The 26585-nt window shown below is 35.5% G+C and overlaps 1 protein-coding gene across 3 annotated transcripts in view; it reads right to left on the reverse strand.

The window, feature by feature from the left end:
- Nucleotides 1-4737: 4737 nt before the first annotated feature.
- Nucleotides 4738-26585, reverse strand: part of LOC129001991 (phospholipase DDHD1-like) — a 39824-nt gene continuing 17976 nt past the window's right edge. Inside the window, exons 4-14 of one of the 3 annotated variants that reach the window (XM_054429463.1) lie at nucleotides 24303-24447; nucleotides 20906-21012; nucleotides 20271-20387; nucleotides 19295-19431; nucleotides 18887-18958; nucleotides 17313-17461; nucleotides 16609-16829; nucleotides 15481-15576; nucleotides 13526-13606; nucleotides 12010-12252; nucleotides 4738-5646 (exon numbers count right to left, since the gene is read on the reverse strand). In XM_054429463.1, coding sequence (XP_054285438.1) covers nucleotides 12047-12252; nucleotides 13526-13606; nucleotides 15481-15576; nucleotides 16609-16829; nucleotides 17313-17461; nucleotides 18887-18958; nucleotides 19295-19431; nucleotides 20271-20387; nucleotides 20906-21012; nucleotides 24303-24447 — 1331 coding nt within the window. In that variant the 3' untranslated portion in view covers nucleotides 4738-5646; nucleotides 12010-12046. Of the gene's footprint in view, nucleotides 5647-11125; nucleotides 12253-13525; nucleotides 13607-15480; nucleotides 15577-16608; nucleotides 16830-17312; nucleotides 17462-18886; nucleotides 18959-19294; nucleotides 19432-20270; nucleotides 20388-20905; nucleotides 21013-24302; nucleotides 24448-26585 lie in introns of those variants that run through there. The other 2 variants (XM_054429462.1, XM_054429464.1) reach the window with 2 other exon arrangements.

The following is a 26585-nucleotide window of genomic DNA, read 5'->3' on the forward strand; positions in this document are numbered from 1 at the left end:
AAAATATGTTTACAAGGAAGTATATTTAATCCATTGTTATGACTTATATCATAAAGTATTGACCATTAACTCAAGACGAGAGCACGCCCCGTGGTCGAAAAATCGACCAAAAGTATGTTTTGTACAACCTTCTCTATTTTCACCCCACACTGTAAATAAAACATGTGATTGGAATGTCTTCCATTTGTTTTGATTTTCTGTTTATATTGTGTTGTTATTTCGTCATCACCATAGCAACCCATAATACCCATGTTAATTTTTTTAAATTTCAAATTCATTTTTTGTGCTTATTTTTGAGCCTATTTTAATTTATAAAGGGATTCTGCACACCTACAGGAAAATAGCTTTCTAACGGTATGCGTAGATTTTTCCTACGATACACGCGAGCTGAGAAAAAAGGTTTTAAAGAAACATGCTTGCCTATTAATATATAGATAGAAGATAGATTTAGATTTGGATTCGGGTAGATTCTACAATTCATTTGTACCGTGTATGCTTACTCGTTGACCACGATAATACACTCTTTTAATTATATTGAAAAAGCTGACGCCAGATTTTGTATTTTTGTAAGACAGGTACGTCTACATGTCGGGTAACGCCCACTTTTAGCACTTACTTGGTGCCACCATAGACTGCCTAACACAAGGGAGTGGTGAGGAGTATGCGTTACAGTATGTATGGTGCCACCGAAAAAAATCTGTTATAGAGATCTGCTTGGTGCTGACTTAGGGTGAATAAATAATTGTGAAGAATTAAGGAATGGTCAGATTTTGAAGAAACTTTGCCATGGGGGGTCCTACATTTGGCAGGTTACAATGTAGGTGTTGTAATCTGATTCAGCATTGTGACAGAGTAATTTCTCCCGGCTTTTGCAAGCAGCTCCTTTTATTGTCACATTCATAAGTGTGAGTGAAAATGTTGAAACGTACGTTTTAATGTCCCTGGCCTATATAGCGTACGCCGTACATTGTCATTTGATGAAGTAGACATGGTGTTAATTTTTGTTGATATGATATTTTAATTGCTACGTTAACCTAGAAATCCACTTTGCCTCCTCAAACATGAGGTGTAGGGCTGCCGTTAGAACAGAGCCAAATAATACGTGATTTCACGACCAGGGTATCACGACCATCATGTGTTTTTTTTTCACGACCATAATAGCTTTATCGATTGTATATATTATGTTATGGTCGTGGAAATAAATTTAAACATCATTGTAAATTGCACAGTGTTTAGTTTAATTGCAACACAAATCTGTTTTATAACAAAAGGTACAATTAATTAATTGAATGATGTCAAAAATAGGTATTGAACTATGTTTACATTGACAGGTTTTTTTTTTCTTTTTACCTTATATAAGGTAACGCTTATTTTATAGAGTTAAATATATAGCTATAACGTTTTAAAAATAAATTTTGGTTTATCAAAGTCTTGTGGAATATTATAAGAATTAAGTAGGTTTAAACCTAAATAAACAATATAGTGATTCTCGTTAATTGCCAATTCCAGTCCAGACCGTAACATTTGTTCCTGGCCATAACGGTAATTATTTTAATTATTTAGATAATAAAAATTCAAAAATTGATAAATAATCATGTTCCAATGTTTTATAGACACGAAGGACGCCTCTATAAAAACAGAAAAAGGTATTTCATATTTCGGGAATGTTTGTTTGGAGTTATACAAACTTATAGAAATTTTGAAACTTTTTAATTTTTTGGGGTTTAATTTTGTTTAGAAAGACCAAATTTACCAAAGGCTTAATGAGCTTTTGATTGTAAAATGGTCCTAAAACTAAATGTATTTACAGCAAAACATATTTATTAAAATAACATTAACTATTCTTAATATTCATTTTTACGTCTGTTATGGTTGTGACAGGATTTTGTGTATTTTTCATTCAAGATGCTATATTAATAAATACCCCCGCCGCAGCAAACCTGCAGACTAAGCAAATTTCCATTAGCCTGCGATAGGATTTACACTAAAATGCCTCCTTAAAAATATCAGATTTATTCCCTATTTAAATAGAATTAGTTTAACGAGTAGGTACTTAGGTTTGCTGCAACAGGGAGGATAAAAACGTGTTTTTTTAATTTTATTTTAATAGTTTAGTGAAATGAATGTATTTTCCAAATTCAATCAAAATATGACCATAAACAAGCAAACTACAACAGTTGACTTATTCTCCATAAGAATTATAACATGGGAATTTTAAATTTACAATTTTTTGGAATTTTCTTCATGTTAGGCACACAATAACGCTTCAATATACTAAATTATTTTTTTTTTTAAGCTCTACAAAATGATTTGGAAAGAAGTTGTGAAATTTTGTGTTTTTAGGGACAAAATGAGAAAAACTTATTTTTACCCCATAAAACCCCCCATAAACCCCCGTTCCCATAGTCCGATCATGCTGGTTCGCAAACTCGTTTGAATAAATGTAGGTTTACACGTTTGTACCAAATTTCATCAAAATCGGATCATTTTTGCTCGAGTTATCGTGCTAAACGGACACATATATTATATATATTAAAGAAAGCATACTAACTCAGTACCCTGAAATTAATTTTTATTTTTTAAAACTCTACATACCTTTAAGCCATTTACAAGAGTAACATATTTAACCTCACTTTAAACACAACAAATTGACAAATAAATAAACATCAAGTGATGATCTTGACATATGATTTTCTTTTTCTTACAATTTATGGTAGGATAATCTTTGAAATTTCTCATGAAATTTTGTCATATATATATATATATTTATAATTGATTACGGTTTTTTTATCTTTCTCTTGACGTTTGTGTTAAATATTCTTTAATTTTAAATTTTTTTCATATATAGGATTTTGTTTCTTTACTTGCATCGTATTGATTATATTCGTTGGATCTTTCTTGTAGCTGCAGTATATATGATATTCTTCTTTTGTATCTAATTTATTTCCTTTTTATCCGTAGTCCAAAACTGACATATCTGTTTCAATTTTAGTGAATTTATGATTCTCATTAAGCTCTGCTACATTACTTTTCATACTAGTTACATCCTTTGATTTAAACGCTTGTACATGTTCTTTATATCTACAGTTAAATGACCTTCCTGTCTGTCCAATGTAATACTTTTCACAATCTGAACATTTTATTTTGTAGATACCAGAGTTCTCATATTTTGAAGTTACAGCTTGGTTGTTATCTTTTTTGGCCCTTTTATTAATTACTTCTAATGCATTGTTTTTGGTTCGGTAACTTACATTTCATTTAGAATTTTTGAATGTTTTCCTGATTGCTCTATTGAATTTACTATTATATGGAACACAAATAAAACCATTCTTTTGTTTTTCTGTTACAATTTTGTTCTTCTTTTTTATTTGTTTTTTCTTAATCATGTTTTCTATCATTCTAGGGTTGTATCCATTTTTAAATGCCAAGTATTTAATTAGATTCTTTTCTTTTGTGAAACTAGATTTGTTCATTGGGATATTGATCAACCTATTTGTTAATGCGTGGAATGTAGACATCTTTTGTTCCCACGGGTGGTTTGAGTCTGCTGGTATTATGCAGTCACTTGTAGTTGGTTTTCTATAAATTTCAAAGTTTATGAGATCTATTTTCCTTTGAAATCGTCACGTCTAGGAAATTTATAAGGAGTTGATACAGTTTAAAAGTCTTCTTGATTCTTCTTCCGTACCTTCAAATAGACATAATGTCATCGACATACCTGAACCAATATTTTATTTTATTATAGAACGGATTGACTTCATTCATAATTTTTTTTTATTCCATGTTATGCACATATTTTTATGTCTGCCAACAGTCCTGAAAGTGGAGATCCCATGGCAAGTCCTTCTTTTTGTATGTAGTATGATGAATCAAATTTGAAATAATTTTGACTATTTGCAATTTTTGTAAGTTTTACTATATCTTCTATTTCATTTTTTGACAAGGTTTTATTTTGGGTTAATGTTACTTGCGTCAAGGCATGCGTTAAGAGGCATGCGCTTGGCGCACACCAAAGCGCACGAGTGTGGACATAGCTATCAACATTCGGTTAAAATACCAAGCAGCAACATAAACCTGTGATTCACTATGAGAACTTTACTTTTTTCTATTGTTTAGGTGCAGTGGTTGAACATTTATTAATTATGGCTATGGTAGATGTACTAAATGGCATAACGTAAGTTAAAAGAATGAAACCGTATCCTTTCGCAATGCAAGTGCAAAGCACGAGGGCACGAGTATAACTATCTGAAATAAGCATATTATACACCAATTTTATTTAAATTTTTATCTTTTTTTAATTGATTTAAAGTTAAAACTATATTATACAGTAATATCAATATGATGCAATACTTATGTCATAGCTAGACTAAACCAGTTTGCAGTTGCTTTTATTGAGTGTTCATTATTTAAACATGTTCATGATAAAAAGAAAAAAATACACTCAGACCAAATGCTTGGTATACATACAAAATAATTAATTAGTTCAGGGAGTAATTTAATTAGATTTGCTGCTATGAGGAACACAAAAATAGTTGATTTTTTATTTGATTTGAAATTGTCTTACTACATAAAATTTGCTGACAATGTAAAATGACCAGTGCCTGAGTGAAAAGATAAGAAGTTATTTGTAGGATCCTCGCAATAAGCAAATTTAGTAAAAAGTTTTACCATAGCTTAACAAGCACTTTTCAAATCAAAAGTTTACATAGGATAATAAAACCCTTTGTTGTAGTATAAAGCATTTTATTTTCAACATACAATTGCATCGAACAGTGTACAGTGGTATAAAATACATGATAAAAACATGGAATGGTAGGTACAAGTTAACATTTGGCAAATATCACAGATTTGGACGACTGGACCCACAAACAATCTCACTATGTAACATGTTAGATACATTATATACAATCAAAATCCTAAAACATCGGGGTAGCAACCACAAGATTTATGACTTAACTAAAGACTGACACTTTTCTACATAAATTTTTAGTTGGTCCATGATAAAGGACTGTGATATTATACAAGATACGCAAGTTGAAAAGATCACAATGTTTCTTGTAGTTTGGTCAGGTTTTAATGTGTTAGGATAGGTAGTGTTAAACACTACATTAAGTTCATTTCTAAAAATGATAATATTATCGAACATATCAATTCATATAATAAATCAAATGAAGACATTACAATTATACGATGGTTGTCCATAAATTAAGGTATGTAAGCTCCTGCTGTAAGTAAGCAAAGCTATATCAAATCTGAGACCAATGCTGTGTTCCTTACTTCACCCATTACTATTCTGGATGGTTCCCAACCGGATGATTCGCCCAATCAAAATATTCAAAAATTTCAATATCTGATGATTACTGTTACCAGTTGACAGATGTGTATACAGAAACGTGGTTTGATGTAGAGAATGTACTTTAGTGGCTTGGGGATCGCACAGAAGCCACATAGTAGATATTTGTAGATACGGATAGGCAGTGAGTGTTCCATCAGTTTGCATCGAGACAGTGGTTGAATTTGAGGAAACTCACGACTTCCAGAGCTGACCATAGCCCTTGATAATCCCCTGTAGGTTCCGGTTCCATAATCTCTCTTGTTCAGTCACATCAAGATCCGCATACAAAAGTCAGCTAAGTTTGGTCACTGCTACAAATGAGAATGATGAACAGCTACAGTTGGCCTATACCAAGGAAAAAGTTGTGTAAATGTTTTCACACCACCTTAAGCACATTTTCTCCATCCACATTGGTCGTTTTTGTTCTCAGAAAAAGTTGTCTTTATTGCAATAGGAGCTTGATGTAGACCTTAATTTACAGACAACCTTCATATGTAAAACATATTGTTGTTGTTTATGGCTCATAATACAGCTTTGTGTTAGCATCTGTTTTTTTACAGAGCCAAAATGAAAACTAAAATTTGAGATCAGGCTGTTTTAAGAACCATTACGATTAGAATCACCATGAATGGATGGTTAAGGAAATAATGCAAGTAGTGAACTAGTTGACATTTTATACCTATTTCTAAAGTGAAATTTAATGTTACGAAGTCACATTGTGAAGAACTTACCACCGTAAGAAAATATAAAAAGAAAATAGAATGTTTTATAGATAATATGTTGAGTTTCATCTTCTGAGTAGAAAAGGGATAAATATTTAAAACAAAGAGTAGTTAATTCAAAGTAACAGCTAGTGTGTTATTGAATTGTTTTACACAGTTTAGAATATTAAAAATTTTATATGGTTACAGTCATATGGTTTTCCATACTTCTATAAAATTAATGCCCTTAGACTTAATAATAGGACAACTTAAAAATAGTACATTTTAAAATATTATTTTACAATTCAAATAGGAATTTTAAAACCATTTCACCTTTAGAACAACAATTATTGGTGACATTTTTGTAATGTTTTATTTTCACTTCACCTTTTCCATCTTAATTATATTATTTTAATTGATCTGGCAAACATTGTTTTCAAAATATATACCCCCGCCACAGCAAACCTGCCAACTAAGTAAATTCCATTTCTCTGAATTTATTTTCAATTAAATCTATTCAAATAACATTAGGTTTAACAAGTAGGTACCTAGGTTTGCTGCTACAAGGAAATTAATGAAGCGTGTTTTTTAGTAAAGTTAGTAATAATAGCTTAGTAATAAATAAATAAATTTGCCAAGTTTGATCAAAATATATCCATAACAAAGCTAACTACACCATTTTACAATATTCTCCTTAAGAATAACATGGGAATTTTAAATTTAAATTTTTTTAAATTGTCTCCCTTACCAATTTTTGTACAAAACTCTTGTATACTAAATTATTTCTTTTTTTAAGCTCTTTAAAAAGGTCTAGAGAGAAATCGTGAAACTTTGTTTTGATGGTTAAAAATTAGAAAAACCAATTTTTACCCCATAAAACCCCATGTAAAACCCTGTGCCCATGGTCCTTTCAAGCTGGTTTGCAAACTCGTTCAACTTTATCCTGCCTTACACCTTTAAACCAAATTTCATCAAAATCTGAAAAAATTACTTAAGTTGTTCACGGACACACACATAATATTATACAAATAATTTTGAACAAATGGTGTTTTTGGCCTCTGGGGTCATCAAAATGAAAAAGTAAATCGGTCCTGGGCCTAGGTCTTACCGTGCCACTTACGGTGATAGCTACTTCCCTATAGGGAAAGTCATTAAAACTAATCAAAGTCTTGCATAAGATTTTTAGCACAGGATAAGAGTGATTTATTGTGTTTGTTAGTTCATGTGATCATTGATTAGGAAAACAACTGAGAAAACGCCCATTTGAACTAGACTGATTGAATAAGTAAGTAAAAATCTAATGGAAAGAAGCATCATAGATGCATACCACATTAAATTATACCAACTACTGAATGGACATAGGCAATAGAGCAGTCAAATCTATGATACATTTTGACAGGACTTAGGTACCTGTAAAATGGAAGAACAAAAAGTATTTTAGTATAAATGCAAAATATTGTCATACACATTTTCAAACATTTACTAAATTTTAAAAACCTTAACCAATAATACATTAAATTAGGCCAGACCAACCTTGAAAATTCCCCAGTCAGAGCAGATTCACTTTTTTATTCCACAATAGGTTAGATATCTGGTATGAACGTTAATAATTATCCAACTCTATCATGCTTGTTAGTGATTTGACAATAATTGTCAAATTTTGTAATTTGACAATTTGTCAATTTGGTAATATTGGTAATTTGTTAAATTATTTAACAAATTACCAATATTTTTAATTACTGCCTAAAATACTAACATGAGTATAAGAAAGTGTCTCATTAAAATGTGTATCCTAAAATAATACTATGACCGGGTTGATGTTCGACAAATTCTAAAAAACCTATCATGGCAGAAAGATAAATCAATACATGCACTCTAATATACACAAGACAGTTACAATACAACTCCTTATATCCGACCACCAGGAGACTGAGCCCGTGGTAATGATTTGGCATGATAAACCAACCAATTATAAAAGTGATAATTTATACCTGATAATAATAATAGATCATCAATAAGTGTAGGCAAAAGTAATGTTTATGTATCTATTTGGGATTATTAAAAAAAACGTGTATGTAAAACTATATAAAACTTAAGCTATTCATAAGAAAAAGTGGTTTAAGTAACTAACATAAAAAATACAATGAATCCAGATAACATAAATCAAATGTTTTAACAATTTTCTTTCACATTATATTGGCTTTGTAGATTATATCGTTTAAAAATAGTCTGTATTTTTCTTCTGATCTTTCTTGTAAGTTGTTTGATTTATTTTTTAGGGAACAAAATAGGTAATGAACTTAATAACTGCACTACCGCTACATATACTCAACCAGCTGTTTAGAGGTTAGGCCTACTAGCACAATTGAGTAGTGTTCACAGGAAAATGTAAACAAGGAGATAAGCCATGAGGGCGTTTGAGTCGAGGAAAGTAGTGTGTGTAGTTTAGTTAAGCGTCAGTAAGGGGTGAGAAATATATTTTGATGTTGGCTTCCAAGAAGTGTCCGGATAAATGGAGAACCAGTCAAACCAAGGCCTTATATTTGGGGTTATAGTGTGATAAACTTACTGACTTAGTGTTGAATTATGATAGATTTCAATAGGACACTCCAATCAAAATCGATCACACTTTAATATCTCGTATTTGTATTTTATCATCTTGTATGTGCGTCAGTATGATTGTAAATATAACTTGCATCATGCTGAGAAAGCAATTATTGTGAGCTAACTTATCAAAGCAATACTAGTAGTAAGTACAAAAAAAAAAAGATGTTCTTTTATAAGGTAAAAGTCTGCAAATTAATCAATACATTAACATTTTAAATAAAAATCAGTACCAGCGGTATTTTTTAACCCAGGAGACCTTCCGAGCTCCTTTTGTAAACAACTCGTGATACTTAGGTGATAATGTAACAATACTGTTATTGGTCAAAATGTGATATGAAGTTGTAGTGAGGGCTATTGATATGAATGAAGTAGTTGGGACAGAAGTGAGCTAGGTCTATGTCGAGAACTGCCAGTCGATCATAACAGTACACTCTCTCTTGTTACGGTCTCAGTTCGGACAACTTTCACATGACTCATACATTACTTTGTTCATAGCAACGTTAACAAATAAGTTACAACCTGTTAGTCTTGCCCCATATGGAACATACAGATATTGTATTATTTTTTTGTTTAGTATACAACTAACAGTTGTTTGAAATCACATTTTTTTACATGTTTTCTTTCATGAAATGACTATAGGCCTACAATAGAGGGTCTACTTACCTAAACCTTAACCTAAACAATAAGAGTTAAAAAAATAATATGGAACACTGTACCTAACTGTATGACAACCCAACACAGTTTTTAACGTTTACAAGTTAATGCTTGTAATGAATAATGAATAAAGAATAACAAGTGAAATAGTAATACAACAAAAAATTAAAAAATATGCTACTGTACCCTGAAACTTAACCAAAATACACAAAATACAGCAGGTCAATTTTTTTAAATCGAAGGATAACAACTTGACACATTTTTTCTAAAGGATTTGTAAAATATATTTATCTTCTCCAAACAATAACATTTTTTAAAAGTACTTTCAAACATAATCTCCTAACACAATTTTTACAAAAATAGATCGTTTTGTACAAAAATGTGTAAATATCAAAAAATTATCAGGCCATTTACATTCTGAGAAGAGTTTTAAAATCTGCATTTACTATCAAAGAAAGATTTCATGGAGGTTTAATATTTTTAGAGCTAATAAAAAAATAAACGCTGTAATACTCTTTGATGACTGAGAGAGATTTAGTGAAATTGATTTGTAACTCACAGTAATTAAAAAAACACATAATGGGTGTAAAAAAGCAGCTAATATTTTATTCCTCTTACTTTAAGGAGGGTTTAAGCATAGACAAATAGACCAAATATAGACCGTGAGCTGTGCTGCGGTTAGCATAAGTTCTGGCGTCCACCGATAGGTTTGCCGTGTAGTTACAGCACACACCGCTGCAGCGTTTGCTGGTCGCATGGTGTGCGCCGTAACTACACGGCACTCCAAGCGGAGGGCGCCGGAACCTTCCTTTGACAGTCTATATTCATTCTATTTGTCTTTAGTTTAAGGTAGCGATGCATGTCGTTAAATTTCTTTTAAAAAATTATCAAAACAAAATCCTTTATGAACAATTTTTTAAACTCTGTACACTTATGATTGGTTTTAAAAAGTAAGCATTTGCTATGCAAAACACAAATCTTTGCTTCGAGATTATTGAAATTTTATATTGAAATAAAAGGGGTTGAATTCAGTTACATAGGCTAATAGCTGATTTTATTTAAAAATATTATTTCAAATCACTATTTTGTTACGAGGGTTGTTTTTTTTTCAACCTCCGATAGGCTATGAACAAAAGACAAGTTCATATAAAACATTAAATTTATTACCAAAAGTTTGGTCCATTTATGGTTACTTTTTGACATAATCACCAAAGAGATTGAGACATTTGCTATATCTGTGCAATAGCTTTTTAATACCCTCTTCAAGAAAAGTGGCCGCCAGTACATTCCAAAAAACAAAAAAAAAAAAAAAAAAAAAAAATGACAAAAAAATTTAAAAATCAAGAAAAATAAAAAAAGGACTTTAAAATGTCTATAAATTCAGTAAACAAGTCAATAATGGTGAATCTGTGCTTTATTTAACCATTCTGCCAACTTGTTGAACCAGCTCATTACTGTCGTTTCAGATGACTTGGTTCAACAGTTTGACAGGATGGTTAAATAAACCACAGATTCACCATTATTGCTTTGTTTACTGAATTTCTAGAAATTTTAAAGTATTTTTTTTATTTTTTCTTAATTTTTTTATTTTTTTGACATTTTTTGTTTTTTGAATTTTTTTGTTTTTTGAATGTACTGGCGGCCACTTTTCTTGAAGAGGGTATTAAAAAGCTGGTGCACAGATATAGCAAATGTCTCAATCTCTTTGGTGATTATGTCAAAAAGAAACCATAAATGGACCAAACTTTTGGTAATAAATTTAATGTTTTATATGAACTTGTCTTTTGTTCATAGCCTATCGGAGGTTGAAAAAAAAACAACCCTCGTATAATGCTTGTGCTTGTGAGACTTTAAAATTCTCTAACATAGCGATAAATTACGTTGATAGGTCGACTTTAGATAGTACAGTCGCACCTTGATAACAAGACTCTCATGGGTATTGTAAAATAAGACTTGTTATCAAGGTTGACTTCTTTTCGAGGTTTGTAATAACATGTGATTAGGGGTAAAATAATTTTAAGGGAATTTGAAAATTACACTTGTTATCAAGGGCAACTTGTTATCTAGGGTCTTCTTATCAAGGTTCCACTACTGATTTGTAATAGGCCATTAGCTGCTCTGTGATAAAACGCACACATGATATTAAAAAGAGAAGGAACAGATTTTGAGGGATTTCTTTCAACTACAAGAGTAGACACCTTAGTTCATTGTAGACACCAAAGTGTGCACCATAGAACACCATAGAGCCTCTGCAGTCAATACTTCTCTGTGACTAACTCATTTAAAATCCTACAAGCTCAGATTTATACATAAAATATTTTCCATTAAAAACATGTTTTCTCATTATGAGAATATGACATATGATGTTAATTTAAAATACTATATCAAATTCGACTACAAAAGAATGAAAACTGGTTTAGCTGTCACAACACAATTGACTCTAGGACAGATATTTGTCCAACTTGATCAATAAACTGATACCGCCAAAATAGCATTGTCCCCTTGAATGTAAATTAACAAATTATTATTCCATTATTTTTAACTTTCCAGATAATGCAATTCCAAATTCCAAATAATTATTATTCATTATTCAACGTTAAATAAACTCAACAAATACTTTTCTTTTCAAAAGCAAACAACTCGTAAATAATTTCACTCAAAGACACTTTGCTTACAAAATTAACACTTCACAATGATAAGTGGAACACATACATCGATGACTGCTTAGCAAAGCGGCATGTACAGTCCGCTACGACTCCTCACTCTCTGTGCAAAGCTCGGCTGTCGTATCTACAGTTTCGTCCAGTTCTGGGAAGAGTCGTGTGAGCACAAAGAACGCAACGTCCTCGCTGCCCCAGTAAGCGGTGTGAGAGCTCAACATGTTGATGTATGTGCGTGCACTCACGCCCAGCGAGCCAGACACCTTTATAACATAGTCTAGCCGATGCTCCAGACCTACAAACAGATATACATCCATAGAACATGGACAATTTGTAAGTAAGTAAAAAACCTTTCTTTTGTTTGAAGTTCACTTTTTCACATGGTAAGATTATATTATTTGAGAAACTATTGCAGTTATTTTCCATCACAATTTGTAAAAGGCAAGTTTTCACACTTTCTAGCTTTGGGAGTTTTGAGCTAATCTTTTCATGTTTTAGGTAATTTCCCGTCTGAGGACGAGATCAGATTCTAGATCCTGAAACGTCGCGAATACAATAGCTTACTAGCTTATTTTGCTAATTGTGGAAGAAAATGTCTGCAATGTTGCAAGTACAGTACTTTATGTAAATAGCATATATTGTGTAGATTAGGAAGAAGTTGTAAAAAAATCTAACCCCACAAAATAGTGCAACTCAAACATGGTCAATGGATAAAAGTGGATAAAAATCAATAAACAGAAATTAGTAAATTCTAAAAAGACTAAAATATAAGCTATTCAGTGCACAGCAAATTTGGAATTTTACAGTTTAGAATGTATTTTACTAAGGGAGTTTTACTTACACTGTCTTAAAAATGGTTAGGGACAAACCATATTATCAGTCAGGATGAGGAAGCAACTAGGAAAATTAAAACCCAAATATGAATGAAAGATGAGTGTTATGGAAATGCGATGTTTTTGGAAGTTTTTTAGTGACAAAGGAACAGACATAATTAAGTCCAACAATAATGATCAGGCTAGTTCACCATCAAAACTACTGATATTTCTAAGGTAAAGTAAGTGACCCACTTATTATTGGGCAAGGAATATGATACAGTCAGCTACCCAGCTAAATATTGACTGAGTCACTTTTTTATGTCATGAGTATGTATGATTATTAAGATAAGCATGGATTGTAAGACAGGGATTCAGCAGAAGATAAAATCATGTTTTAAAATAATGAAAATTTTTTGTTGAATTTGCTAATTTTAAAAGGATTTTTCTTTACATTACCAGTGATTTTACTAAATTCAAGTTAACCATATAACTTATCTTTTTTGAAACTTTCTCATAATTTTCCAGGAGCTGATTAGGAACTAATACAAGCAACTAGCAACAGATGGCAAAAGCTGAACACCAACAAATAGATTTAAGGAATGAATTTAAATTCTCCGTTACATTACAAAAAGAATCATCGATTGACTTTTGTTCAGGTACTGTGGAATGTTTCAACTGCTACAATGCAATGATGACTCCCAAGCTTCAGACCACAAATCACACTTCTCACAACCACAATCTATCTGTACTTACAACCAGCAGTCTGGGGGAAAGAGTTCAATTTCATAAGAAGCCTTAAACAAAATGCTTCAGCGGGAGTTACTTTTGAATCAGCTGAAAAATTAAAATGTATAAATATATGTTTGAAGTGCTGTGGCTGACTAAAAATCAAAACCAAAGTTACTTGAAAACTAGAGGTGACAAATAAAATAGATAAATAAAAAGGGTTATGCCATATTTATCTGATGTAACATTGGTTTATTGGAGGACAAAATAGCTAAGTGATGCAAAATTAAGAATTTACACCCCCGTAAGCTTAACACGTTGACTGCACGCGCCGACTATACAGGCGCTCCCCAGTGGCGGGCGAAGCCCCGGCGCGCAACCGAATCAGCGAACGCAATTGGCATTCAAATATTTCAGTCTGACGAATCACAAAAGAGCAGTGGTGACTGTGCTGCGTTACCCCGAGAGTGGATGTAGTTCACTGAAACACCCAAAGGTAGCAGCACTGCACGGATCCGTATCCAGTGTCTTTGTAATGTGAGTTGAAGAGAAAAAATCCCCGAAACCGGGACAAAAGCATTGCCAGACAGGATTTTACGGGAAATTTTAGTACCAACCTACACCAAAGTAAAGCTCTCATTCTAAGCTGGCAGGCTGGCAACGATTATAACGTCTCCGTCTGAGGCTAAGCTCACACTGACTCAATATATTTCTGTTGGTCTGGTGCCGACTTTTGTCGGCGCGCGCCACCTGGGAGCGCTGGCGACGCCGCCTAAAGTCGGCGCGCGCAGTCAACGTGTTAATTCTTTGTTTCCAGTTAATTTTCAATGATGATGGACAGTTCGACAGGTAACGGATGAGGTTCAAAGATTGAGAGAGAAGAAATAAAATTTGTATAATTCTAACTTCAGCTGATTGTTCAGGCCAATTTATTGTTGAGTGGTGCAATTAATGTTGGGTCTGACTTAGGGGAGGTACGAATGAGGCATTAGTTCAAAATTCGTCCGTGAACAGCGCTGTAGTAGAGAGTACTTTGGCAAAGAAGGTTTACTAATCGCAAAAATAGTTCTGTTCATAAAATAAAATTATAAATGCCTCAAATTCAATTTTATTATTTTTTAATTATAAAATTAAACTATCATAACCTAACCGAACTAACCAAACTTGCTGATAATGAAATAATATAACAAAAGTTTATTAATAGAAAAAATAATTCTGTTTATTAAATAAAACTAGAAATTGCTCTACTAAAATTTTATAATGACTTAATAATAAAATTAAACTGTCATAACCGAACCAAACCAACCAAACTTGCTGATAATAAAAAAATCTTGGACAAAAAGTTAATGCCACGAGCGGGATTTGAACCCGGGACCTTCAGCATATCAGCCCGGCACGCTAACCATTAGACCACCGAGGCCGATGACTACTGATCGTTTTGTTACGGTAATGGCGTTCCCTCAGCTAATAAGAAGCCCACAGCTGTCATCGTAGCCTCTTCTATACCTCCCCTGAGTAAATACCATTAATGTTTGGTACAATGTTTTGTTGCGTCACTGTCAGTGGCAATGAGAGGTTATATAAAGGAAATCATAACCTCTCTTAAAAGTTATAAGTAGTGATTTTTGGTAATTAAAACAGTGTCATAGGTAAAAATTAGTGTACGCAACTTGCGTAAATAGTGTTAACGACACTCATAGAAATGTTTAAGGCACTCGCCAAGGTTTATACCTTAAATTTTCTACTCTTGTCGTTAACACTATCTTTACGCAATCATTGCGTAAGCTACTATTATCATAAGATAAACATCATAGGTATTTGAATGTTTAAAGAGTTGATATAAAATTAATTAAAATATCAAATGTGTCAAGAATTCCCATTATAGAGTAGCACAAGAAATGTTTCTTGGTTATGGTCTAAAATGTTTCCTAACAGTTTGAACAAAAATATTTTTCACATTTGAAGACATTCAGTTAAGTTACCTCGTGTAGGAGAGTCCATCGGCTGAGGTGATGCGGCCCCATCAGCACTTCTGTTGGCTCCTCCCCTCACCAGGTTCCAGATACTCCAGCCGCGATCTTGTATATAGAACAACAAAACTCAGTGAATAACTGTTATGTTCAGAGTTTATAATATTGTAAAGACTTTTAGTGAATTTTTATATCAAACAAGATCAACCAAATTTAGTCCACTGAATTGTGAGAATCAATATTTTAAATGTCTAAAATTGGGACAGTTAATTGGCATATTGGCAACTTGAATGATTACCAGTTCAGAGATAATAAAAAGACCATTAAGTCACATATTCTCATGTCGAGGTCCTTAAGAGAATAAAAATTTTGCATGAGAAAGTGTTGTATGTCAACTGAGTAAAATACAATTGCATCTTTTGATTTACAGAAACACAAACTTTGGATTTTTGCCTGGATAAATTATGAAAAGACCAGTTAACCTAGCCGAAGTTTTGCAGTCAATCAAATGTCAGTCAAATGTTTGGCTTGAATCAATTCTCTGTGATATTGGCTGATATCATAAAACCATGAATAATAGTAAAACCATTCCGCTGAAAATGTCTGTCCACCTATATGCCCTTTATTCATTGTGCATTAATCCAATCGCTGTAAAACTTAAAATAAATGTTCTACAAATACCTGGGGAGGTTAAAATGTTTGAAAATTAAATAAAAAGGTTAAAATACCTGATTGTTACTTTGTGGTACAAGGTTTGTCCTGCTGGATTATGCACAAGGCGACAATAAGGTGTTTTAAACTTTTTATTTAATTGTCAATCAATTGGTCCGGTTATTAACAGAAAATTGTTGCTTTAACTAAGATCTACATGTATCAGATGATGGTATAGTAGTGCTGAAACAGCCTTAACATCAGTTACAACTTTTGAACTGATTGACCAAGGTAAAGTGGATATTTTAGCTAAATTTGCCATATTCCTTTTCAATTTCAATCCCTTAATGCCATGTCTCGCAGACTTAGTAGAGAATATCAGTGAATAAGAATTTATGTAATAAAGACAGTCTTAACGGCCAATAGCATTACTACTAAGAATTCAAGAAAATATGTGTTGGGCATATCGGTTTTCAGCATTAGGCTAACCTCTGATAGGTGTCTCTGCTGGGGAGCTGTCCTCCTTGGGTGTGGTGTTGGTTGTTGCTGGCATGCTACCATTGCCTTCCCTCTCCTTGGTCATGCCTATCTCGTGAGGGTCGATAAGCTCCAGCGGCATATCGCTATATGGTATCCGGTGTGGAGAGTTACACGGCCAGATCCGCAGCGGTGCAATTCTAGAGTAGTCTTTGACCACCAGCGGCTCTAGCCTGTCATATACACATCCAACATGTTCAAGTAGAATAAAAGTGTGAAATATTTAGCTCATATTATGTTCTTATGATTGTCTTTCCACCATTGACAATTCTAGTAGTCTAGTATAGTGTTGGTGTAGTGTATTGGTTAATAAGTAAGAAAACGTTGTAATTAGAATTAGAAGAATTATTTATTTGTCATTGGACATTACAAAAAATGCATTGACAATTGTCATGTATATAGGATGGCTACAGTCAGGCTAGACATTACAAATGACATGTCTAATATGTTAATTTTTTAGGTGTCAGCTCTGTGGATTACCAACAGTATGGAATGTGATTTAACAATAAATACATCTTATAAATAAATATGATAATTTAACAAAGAATAAATTATATGAACCAACAACAAAATACTGATAACAGATATTAAGATAAAAATTTATAAAAATTAACAAATGCAGCAAATGTTGATGGACAATTAAAAAGGGCAACCACCTGTAGGCCACAGCATCAGAGATATGGAACACATTGTAGAGTCTGTTACACAGTGTGGGAGGGAACAGGTGGTAGCCGTGTTGACCTTGTGGATACCTCAGTGCTAGGAATACAGCCAGAGGTGATCCTAGCATAAATAGGTTGTCCACCTGAACATCAATAATCAGTTACCATAATGGAACAGGTTGTCCACCTTAATACTAAAATAACTAATAACATATAAGTAAACTTTTCTCTTTATTTAACCACAAAGAACCAGTTTTAGCTACAAATATTAAAAGCACGTCTAACATGGATAAAATTAAGATCTAGCACTATTTGCTTCTGTGATCAGATGTGGTGTTGTGGATGAACCATCACAACATCATAGATATGATTCATGATCAGAAATCAAGGAAAGGCCAATTGACTGATTAAGATTATTATGTACAAGGATAGGGATCCGCTAGCTTACCTGGTAGACAGAGTCCAGACCAGATTAGCTTTGATAACACATACAAAATACATAGCACAAAACAGTGAAACTTTATATTTCGCCCCTGTTAGGTGTTCGTCCCTAAAAGGGGCGAAATATAAAGTTTTACTATTTTGTGTGGGTTACCAAAGCTAATCTGGACTCTATCTACCAGGTAAGCTAGCTGATCCCTATCCTTGTACATAATAATCATGATCACATAGGTCAGTTTGACAGTGGTGCATAGAGCTACAATCCTTCCAATCAACCCATCAAACATCAGGAGGCAGAACTATAAACAGGTTGCTGCAGTTCACTAAGCAATTCAAGATTGGCAGGCTCTGAGCAAGGCCACACTAAATAACAGGCCGTAATGCTCCTCTGGCATCACATCCGGCAAAGACGTCATTTTTGCCGTTTGTGATCAGCTGCTTGTTTTAATATTTTCTTGGAAAACAAAAATATAACTAAAAAAATACATTTCGTCATTGCCGTAGCCTATGATGACGTCATGCCAGAGGATCATTACGGCCTGTTTATTTAGTGACTAGTGTTGCCTTACTCTGAGGCACCAAATAGCAAGTGCATAAAGCCCATGCATGTGGTTAGATGTGCTTTGATTCAACCAATCAAGACTGCATCATTGCTTTAATATTGTGATAACCTTACTTGATAATGGTAGCATTGTCATTATCTCTACTGATCGTGGTGATATAATGATATATTGACAGCAACAGTAGTGACATCGTGAGTTTCTGCAATTGAGCCAACTACTCTGGTGTCTCCAAAGAATCAAAATAACATCGCAAGATTCCCATCCAACATTTTAAAAATATTAAAATCCTGAAGGAAGTAAAAGTGTTATGAATTATTGACTCATGATTGAATACAGCTAGTTATGCCCCTTGAACATTTCCTTTAGGTAAAATTAAAATTTGATAGAAAGTCTAAGTGGTAATTTGGGGGTTCCCTTATGCATCAAAGATGCTCATCATTAAACCATCCAAACAAAATATGAAGCCAAATTAATTATCTTCTCTCATTTTGACATTAGTTTACAGTTCCTGTAAAATTTGTGACAGGAATATACAGTTACCATATATGAAAAATGCAGACTTACGTGAAATTTTAATCTCGATTTTCCAGGAACTATTCCTTCAGGTACTTTGTCATATACTATGTTTGGTGGACTCTGAAACAGTGCATACCAATTAACAAAAAAAATAGGACTAAGTGAATATTTGTTACTAGGTACTTCAACTACTAAAAGTCAACACACCATTGAGCGTAGTTTAAGGTGACGAGAATTGACATAACTAGCCAGTATCAAACTGTTAAAAAAATTTCTCAGAATTGAACTAGCAACCTTCAAAAAACTAGGCAAGCACTATAAACGCCCAAATTCCCAGCAACTATGTTTTATACATGAACTTAACATTGAGCAACAAGCATATTTTAGATTTGTTAGGTTCAATATTAATACAACAGTCCTTACAACAGTGCATCTGCAGACAATAATTGAACTTACCATAGGCAACCAACCGGTGATGATGTCATAAACAATGACACAACCCAAGGAGTGAGCAACCACGGACACTTTGACATTGAGTGAAGGATTCCTCTCCACAAACATGGTGTAAAGACGGTTGAGCTCTGTGATCAAACCTACATCACGGTCGATATTATTTACAATCAGTTGAAAATAGCAGCCTGATTTTTAATGATATGGTGTACAGCTTATGCATATTTTAGAAAAAGCATGGGTTAGAGTGGAGCATGTGTTTCAGATTCCCATCCTTTTGTTAGTTCAACAGCTTTCACACATTATTTCACAACAAATTTGAGTTTTAGACATAAAAACATTGAAAACTCACATCAGTTTTGAAAGTGAACAAACTTGAACAGCCACACAGAGGCAAAACTTGGTACATAAAATATTTCAAAATTGACAAATCAGTCTACTAAACTTCCATTCAGCTTAATGGCTTAGTTGTCCATATTGTACATAAATGCATGACCGTTTTCAACTCTCCTAACACTCCAGACATTATTTGTACAGTAGCTTCCCCTCCTCTTGAAGAACTCCTATCATTTCTGTAACTGTTTTACCCAATTTTTGTTTACAAGTGTCTCTTTCAAACACTGCTCTTTCTTTTAGTCTTACTTTGGACGTTCTTAGAATCTAAGAGGATAAACATATCGCCTTACATGGCATGGCGTGATGAATTTTTAGTATTGTCAATAGGTGCAGGATTATGGCCAAGACTGTGATCCATAGGTGTAACCTTAAGCCAATAAAACAAGTCGAATACAATAATGAATTCAGTCTGTTTATGTGATAGAAGTTTAAATAGTTTTAATTTTCTCCTCCTGATGTCTGACAGTAGATTTATGTTGTTTTTAAAAAACCTACATTTATTTATATTATATCATCCTAAAAGGTTGTTGTCACCCAGAATTAAAGTCCAAAAAAGCATAAGGAAACCTAAAGAAACTGATCTTACCTTTTTGTATCTCTGCACAATAGATAGGGCTTGTGTAGTACATGATGTCCATAGCTGAAGTGTTGAGGAGGTTGCGCAGCTGTGTGAGATGAAGTGGGGTGATAGCCTCCACTAGCCCTGCAATACACATCATATTGATATATATGGGAAATATCTCGTTCATCTTTGCATTTCTAGACAGTAGACTACATGATTACACTCAGCAACGATGCAATGCTGTGTATTTTAGGTTGAATGTGAAGTTTGAGTTAGAAAGGAGTGCAATGATCTGTGTAGCTTTGTTTATGACTAATACTCGCTGTTTCTATGGACAAAGCCATTTACCAAGAGCCAATAATCGAGGACATCTGGATCCAATTTCTAACTATCATTAAGCTTTTCTTATAGCCGAACCTCTTATTTTGTTTACTCAGCACCACACCTCACCACTTGGCTAGTCATCCCATTTCTTACCAGAAATAGACAAGTAGAAATCAAAATGCAAGGGAAGCTGTCATTGCACATCAAATTAAATTTTCCAAAACTGTGATAGCTTTTCATTGTTGGACCCAATGATGTGATTTCTAGGCTGAAAACACATGGCAAATAACTGTCTAGAACTACAAACTAAATAACACACATTGAGTTGTACCTACCTCCATCTAATGTGAGATTGGTTCGCCATTCCACTGGGAAGAACTCTGCTCGTTGGTTAGAGTTTGGGTACAGCTTCTCATGCAAAGAGGTTACATTCTGTCGTATCCTGTAACATAAACAGACAATCTAAGTGTAGTTAATATAAAACTGTGACGGTCCCAAAAATTCCCAGACCCATTACATATCAGTTGGGGAGGTTTTTGTTACACCCTCAGGAAACCCTGTCTTTACCGTCACGGAAGCTTTGCTTTATTTCAAATATAAAAAGAGGGTATGTAATATTGGACTGTTAACCTCCCAGCTTTTTGCGTCAACCAGTTGCCTCACCATGGAATATTCCGTCAGCATGGCTCAGCGCTGGGTCAGGCCAACGTTCTCGGAAAGTGTAACACGCATGGCTGGAATTTGCTGATACAGCTCAGCAAGTCGCTCGATGAAATCAGTTATTGCGCAGCTATAGTTTGCCTAATGCCCTCATGAATCGTTAGGCAGCAGCACCGCCCAGGGCTTGCACTGACGTCACGCGGCATAGCCGCAACGTGATTGGCTGGTTCCCCTCCACGCCCAACTCTGGGCTATGGGCAGAGCGCACTCAGTTGAGTTAGTCAAAATTCTAAATTCAATTCAATCGGTCATGTAAGTTGCGTCGCCTTTCCCCCATAGCCTCCTCGGGAGGCTATGTTCCCCAATAACTTATTTGTGTTGTACTTGTAAACTGAACATAAATAGATTCCATACAGCAAGTCGGAAGCTAAATACATTATTATTGTTTTGCTTTAAGTCGAGTTCAATAAATTATTTATTCATAGCGCATTTTTGTTGTTTCATTCGGCCACCTGTCACAGAACCATCGACTAATCCAAACAGCACCAAATTTTATTGGAATCGTAATGTTTGTCAAACTTTCAAGCATCTCATACGAGTAATACAACTTCATTTCAGAAAAAATCATGTTAGTATTTATTAGATAAAAATACAGCAAATAAAATCTAACACATTGGAATACAGTGCAACCTCTCTTAACTAGGGATGGACGGGTCCCGAAATTTCGGGAATTTTTCGGGAAAAAAATATTCCCGATTATCGGTACGGGATTACATTTGATTCGGGAATTTTTCGGGACGGGATTTGGTCCGATCGTCGGCGATTTTGCCGCTTCGCGAGTGCCGATGACGCCGCTATTGCGAGCGATAGGTCCGCGAACGCAGGAGACGAAGTCATTTCGACGATCCCCGTGACCGTGATTATTGGACCGACGATCATGCCGTGACCGCGAGTCATACCGACGATCGCGCTGTGACCGCGGAGTCATAACGACGATCCCGCCGTGACCGCGGAGTCATGCCGACGATCGTGCCGTGACCGCGTAGTCATGCCGACGATCGGGCCGTGATCGCAAGTCATACGGACAATCATGCCGTGACAATGAGTCATACCGACAATCACCCCGTGACCGCGGAGTCATACCGACGATCACGACGTGACCGCGGAGTCATGCCGACGATCGTGCCGTGATCGCGAGTCATACCAACGATCATGCCGTGACCGCGGTCATACCGACGATCACCCCGTGACCGCGGAGTCATACCGACGATCGCGCCGTGACCGCGGAGTCATGCCGACGATCGTGCCGTGATCGCGAGTCATACCGACGATCATGCCGTGACCACGAGTCATACCGACGATCACCCCGTGACCGCGGAGTCATACCGACGATCGCGCCGTGACCGCGGAGTCATGCCGACGATCGTGCCGTGATCGCGAGTCATACCGACGATCATGCCGTGACCGCGAGTCATACCGACGATCACCCCGTGACCGCGGAGTCATACCGACGATGACGCCGTGACCGCGGAGTCATACCGACGATGACGCCATGACCGCAGAGTCATACCAACGATCGCGCCGTGACCGCGAGCCATACCGATGATCACCCCGTGACCGCGAGTCATACCGATGATCATGCCGTGACCGCGAGTCATACCGACGATCACCCCGTGACCGCGGAGTCATACCGACGATCGCGCCGTGACCGCGGAGTCATGCCGACGATCGTGCCGAGATCGCGAGTCATACCAACGATCGTGCCGAGATCGCGAGTCATACCTACGATCATGCCGTGATCGCGAGTCATACCGACGATCATGCCGTGACTGCGAGTCATACCGACGATGACGCCGTGTCCGCGGAGTCATACCGACGATCGCGCCGTGACCGTGAGTTATACCGACGATCACGCCGTGACCGCGAGTCATACAGACGATCATGCCGTGACCGCGAGTCATACCGACGATCGCGCCGTGACCGTGAGTCATACCGACGATCATGCCGTGACCGCGAGTCATACCGACGATCACCCCGTGACCGCGGTCATTTTGATAATCGCACCGTGACCGCCAGTCATTTCGACCGCAAGTCACAAGTTTCTATAGGTACTTGTAAATTGTTACCCATTTTTTGGTTTTTTTTTTATAGATCAGTGCCAAAAACGGTAAAAATTGATTTCGTATGTTTTTTTTGGTAACTGCAATACTCAAGACTTTCTTTTTATGCACAGAAAAAAATCCCGTCCCGTCCCGTCCCGAAAATCGGGAAGGAAATAAAAATCCCGTCCCGTCCCGTCCCGAACTAAAAATTCAATCCCGTCCATCCCTACTCTTAACCAAAATAAAAAGGGGAGTTGAGTAATTTTGGTCTAATTACTCAACGCACTGTTCAGTAACAGGTCGTCATAGGGTGGTGGGAGTAGGCTTGTTTGGAAAGCCTATACAATGCCATTTTTTGTAGTCATAGAGCAGTGGTCGTATGAGCTACGTGCGGTTGTTATCTAGTCGTTTTTAAAAAGTAATGACTTAGTCATTGCAACTCAGCTGCAGTTCCGTGCCACGGAACTGCCGCCTTGATTGAAAGAATGTATGAAACTGCCGCTGAGTAGCAATGAACGAATTCACTATTTTATAAAAACGACTCCATAACAACCGCACTAGCTCAGGCGACCACTGCTCTATGACTACAAAAAATGGCATCGTGAGGGCTCTCCAACGAGCCTACTCCCACCACTCTCGGACGACCTGTCGCTGAAAATAGATCGGTTTTTTTGCTGCACCCTGTATATGCTTTTTCAACAAGTGACGAGAATAAGGCAATAATGTAACTAAAGTACATGTTAAGGTTACAAAATACTTAATCTATGTCCGTTTGATCAATCCTTACATTGGTTAAAAGTGTTTAGGGAGAGAGAGGTTCTACTGTATTGCAAAAAACTTTGTAGTTTACAATTGTACTGTTGAAAATCCTCGATGAGGATTTTATTAAAATTTAATAAAATTAAATTAAGGAATTATTAAATTCAAAAAAAAGGATTTATTAAAATCAAATACTCAAACAGTTACTTACAACGACGTGTTGTGCAATATTCGTCCGCCAATGTCCATCTTCTGGCCTATACCATGCACCACAAACACCAGGTGTGAGATGTCCTTGGGTTTATCCTTGTCTGTGGCCGCATCTTTGTAACCTCTCAGCAGTCGATACCCAGACTCTACAAAACACCATTATTATAATATCATTAGTTGTAAAAATTAATTCATGATTTAATTTCTATTTATTTGAGAATTGAGACAGGGAAACACACTTGAGGAGGGGGTATGGAAAGTAATCAGAGTGTAAAAAGTTGGCAAAGTGTAGTATAGTAGACTCTCTCTTATCCGGACACCTAAAAAAAAATCCGACCTTATATCCAGACATCAGCTTAACCAAACTACACTCGGGAGAAATGACATTTCTTTAACCGACAGAAATTGGGCAGTACTTGAGTTATATGAACAACTGTTATCGCTATTTAAAAAAAAAAAATGAATTTTTATAACATACTGGTGACTATGTAAGCTACAAACCAAATGCTGACCAGGACAGACCCGGAGGAGACAAAGATGCTAAAGTAAATGTCAATGTTGGTGAAACCGACACTGAAGGTCTTCATGGAAACAATGTTCCTGCCATCTTGGAGGCAAAAACATTGCCATCATCAATCAAATTAGGACCAGGATTGAAATTGACCAAACAGCGGAACAAACGGAACTTGGAGCAGAATAGAAACGTTACCAGCAAATCATTGTAATAACAGACCAAGTAACTCAGCTACGATTGTGGTTGATACCTTTGTTAGCTATATCGGGACTTTCCTTCATCAAAAAAGAACTCTGTCCCGTTAAACGATACCACTACCCAGCGTAATCCAACATCATTATTGGAACAAACAAAGCGAAGGATAAACTCAAATCAGCTTCGATTAGATCTTGTTTCTTAGTTTCTCATGTATCACAAAGTACAACGTGTGAAGAGGTCCTATCCTTCCTCAAGTCTAAAGGTGTGCAGGACGTCGAGTGTGCTGATATCAAAACTAGATTTGCCAACTACCGATAATTTAAAGTAGGGAAGTGACCCAGACAAATTCATTTTAGATCCGAACTTCTTGCCTAAGGGTGTCTTAGTTAGACACTTCCACCCATATGGCCGCAACAGAAACTACAATCAGAAGCCTTTTTTAGGCAGAACTATCTACAGGACTCTAACAACCTAGACCTGACCCCTTCTTTAATCAGTGATCGCAGGCCTAAGCTACAGACACATTTTAACAAATGTGAGAACCTGTAAGTGTGAAAGTGGCAGTGAGAAGCAAACAGTGTGCCTTTCTTTGTGTTGCTAAGCACTGCCTACAACATGGTGAGTCAGGCTTTTTTAACTCTGTGTGTGAGGTCTCGAACTTGTAAATATCTTTTCTCGAATGAAACACAAAAATGGCGGGCTTGCCATATTTGCTGCCTAATCATTCACATACTAAAGATAAACTTAGATAATTTCTGAATTGAACTTTTTTTGAAGTGACGGCAGAGGAAAATGTTGACATTTAAAAGCACGCTTGTGACTGTGTATCAATCCCCTGATGGTGACTTTGATGCTTTCTTTAAGCCAAATGGACCCATGCCTAAGCCATATTACTAGATCTTAGTCAACCAAACTGATAGTATGCGGTGACTTCAATGTTCTTTTTGAGAGACCTTCAGTTGATGAAGCCTTGTTTGTGAACCTGTTCCGCAGCTTTGGACTCTACATCACCTCCAGACTCCCAACAAGAGGAGAAGCCTGGACACTGCGGTATCCAATATTGACTCTTGGATTTGATGTCAGAGGTCATCCCATCGCATGTCAGTGATCACAACAGAGGACTAGTCCATACGCTTGGAGTATCCAAGGTAAGCAACAAACCTCACTGGTTGGATTCATATAAAGTAGAAATACCACCACCGCAGCAAACCTGCAGACTTAGCGGATTTCCATTTGCCTAATTGAATTTTTACTAAAATATCATTTTTATTCCCTATTTAAATAACATTAGTTAAATGACTTAGGTTTACTGCTAAAGAGAAGGTACGGTAATAAAGTATTTTTATAGTTCAATGTTAATAGTATAGTAGTTAATAAATTCCAAATTTGATAAAAAAGTGTTTATAAAAGTGTGATAAACAAGCAAACTGCAGCAGTTTACTTATTCTCCATAAGAATAACATGACAATTTTAAATTAACAGATTTTTTAGAATTTTCTCTTTAAACGGTCAAGCGCATGACAACACTTCAATATACCGTAATAAATTATTAGTTTTTTTTTAAGCTATATA

Source organism: Macrosteles quadrilineatus, unplaced genomic scaffold (assembly GCF_028750875.1).
Source record: "Macrosteles quadrilineatus isolate MER2022 unplaced genomic scaffold, UCM_ALF_1.0 Scaffold_9__3_contigs__length_116548681, whole genome shotgun sequence".
NCBI lineage: Eukaryota > Metazoa > Arthropoda > Insecta > Hemiptera > Cicadellidae > Macrosteles > Macrosteles quadrilineatus.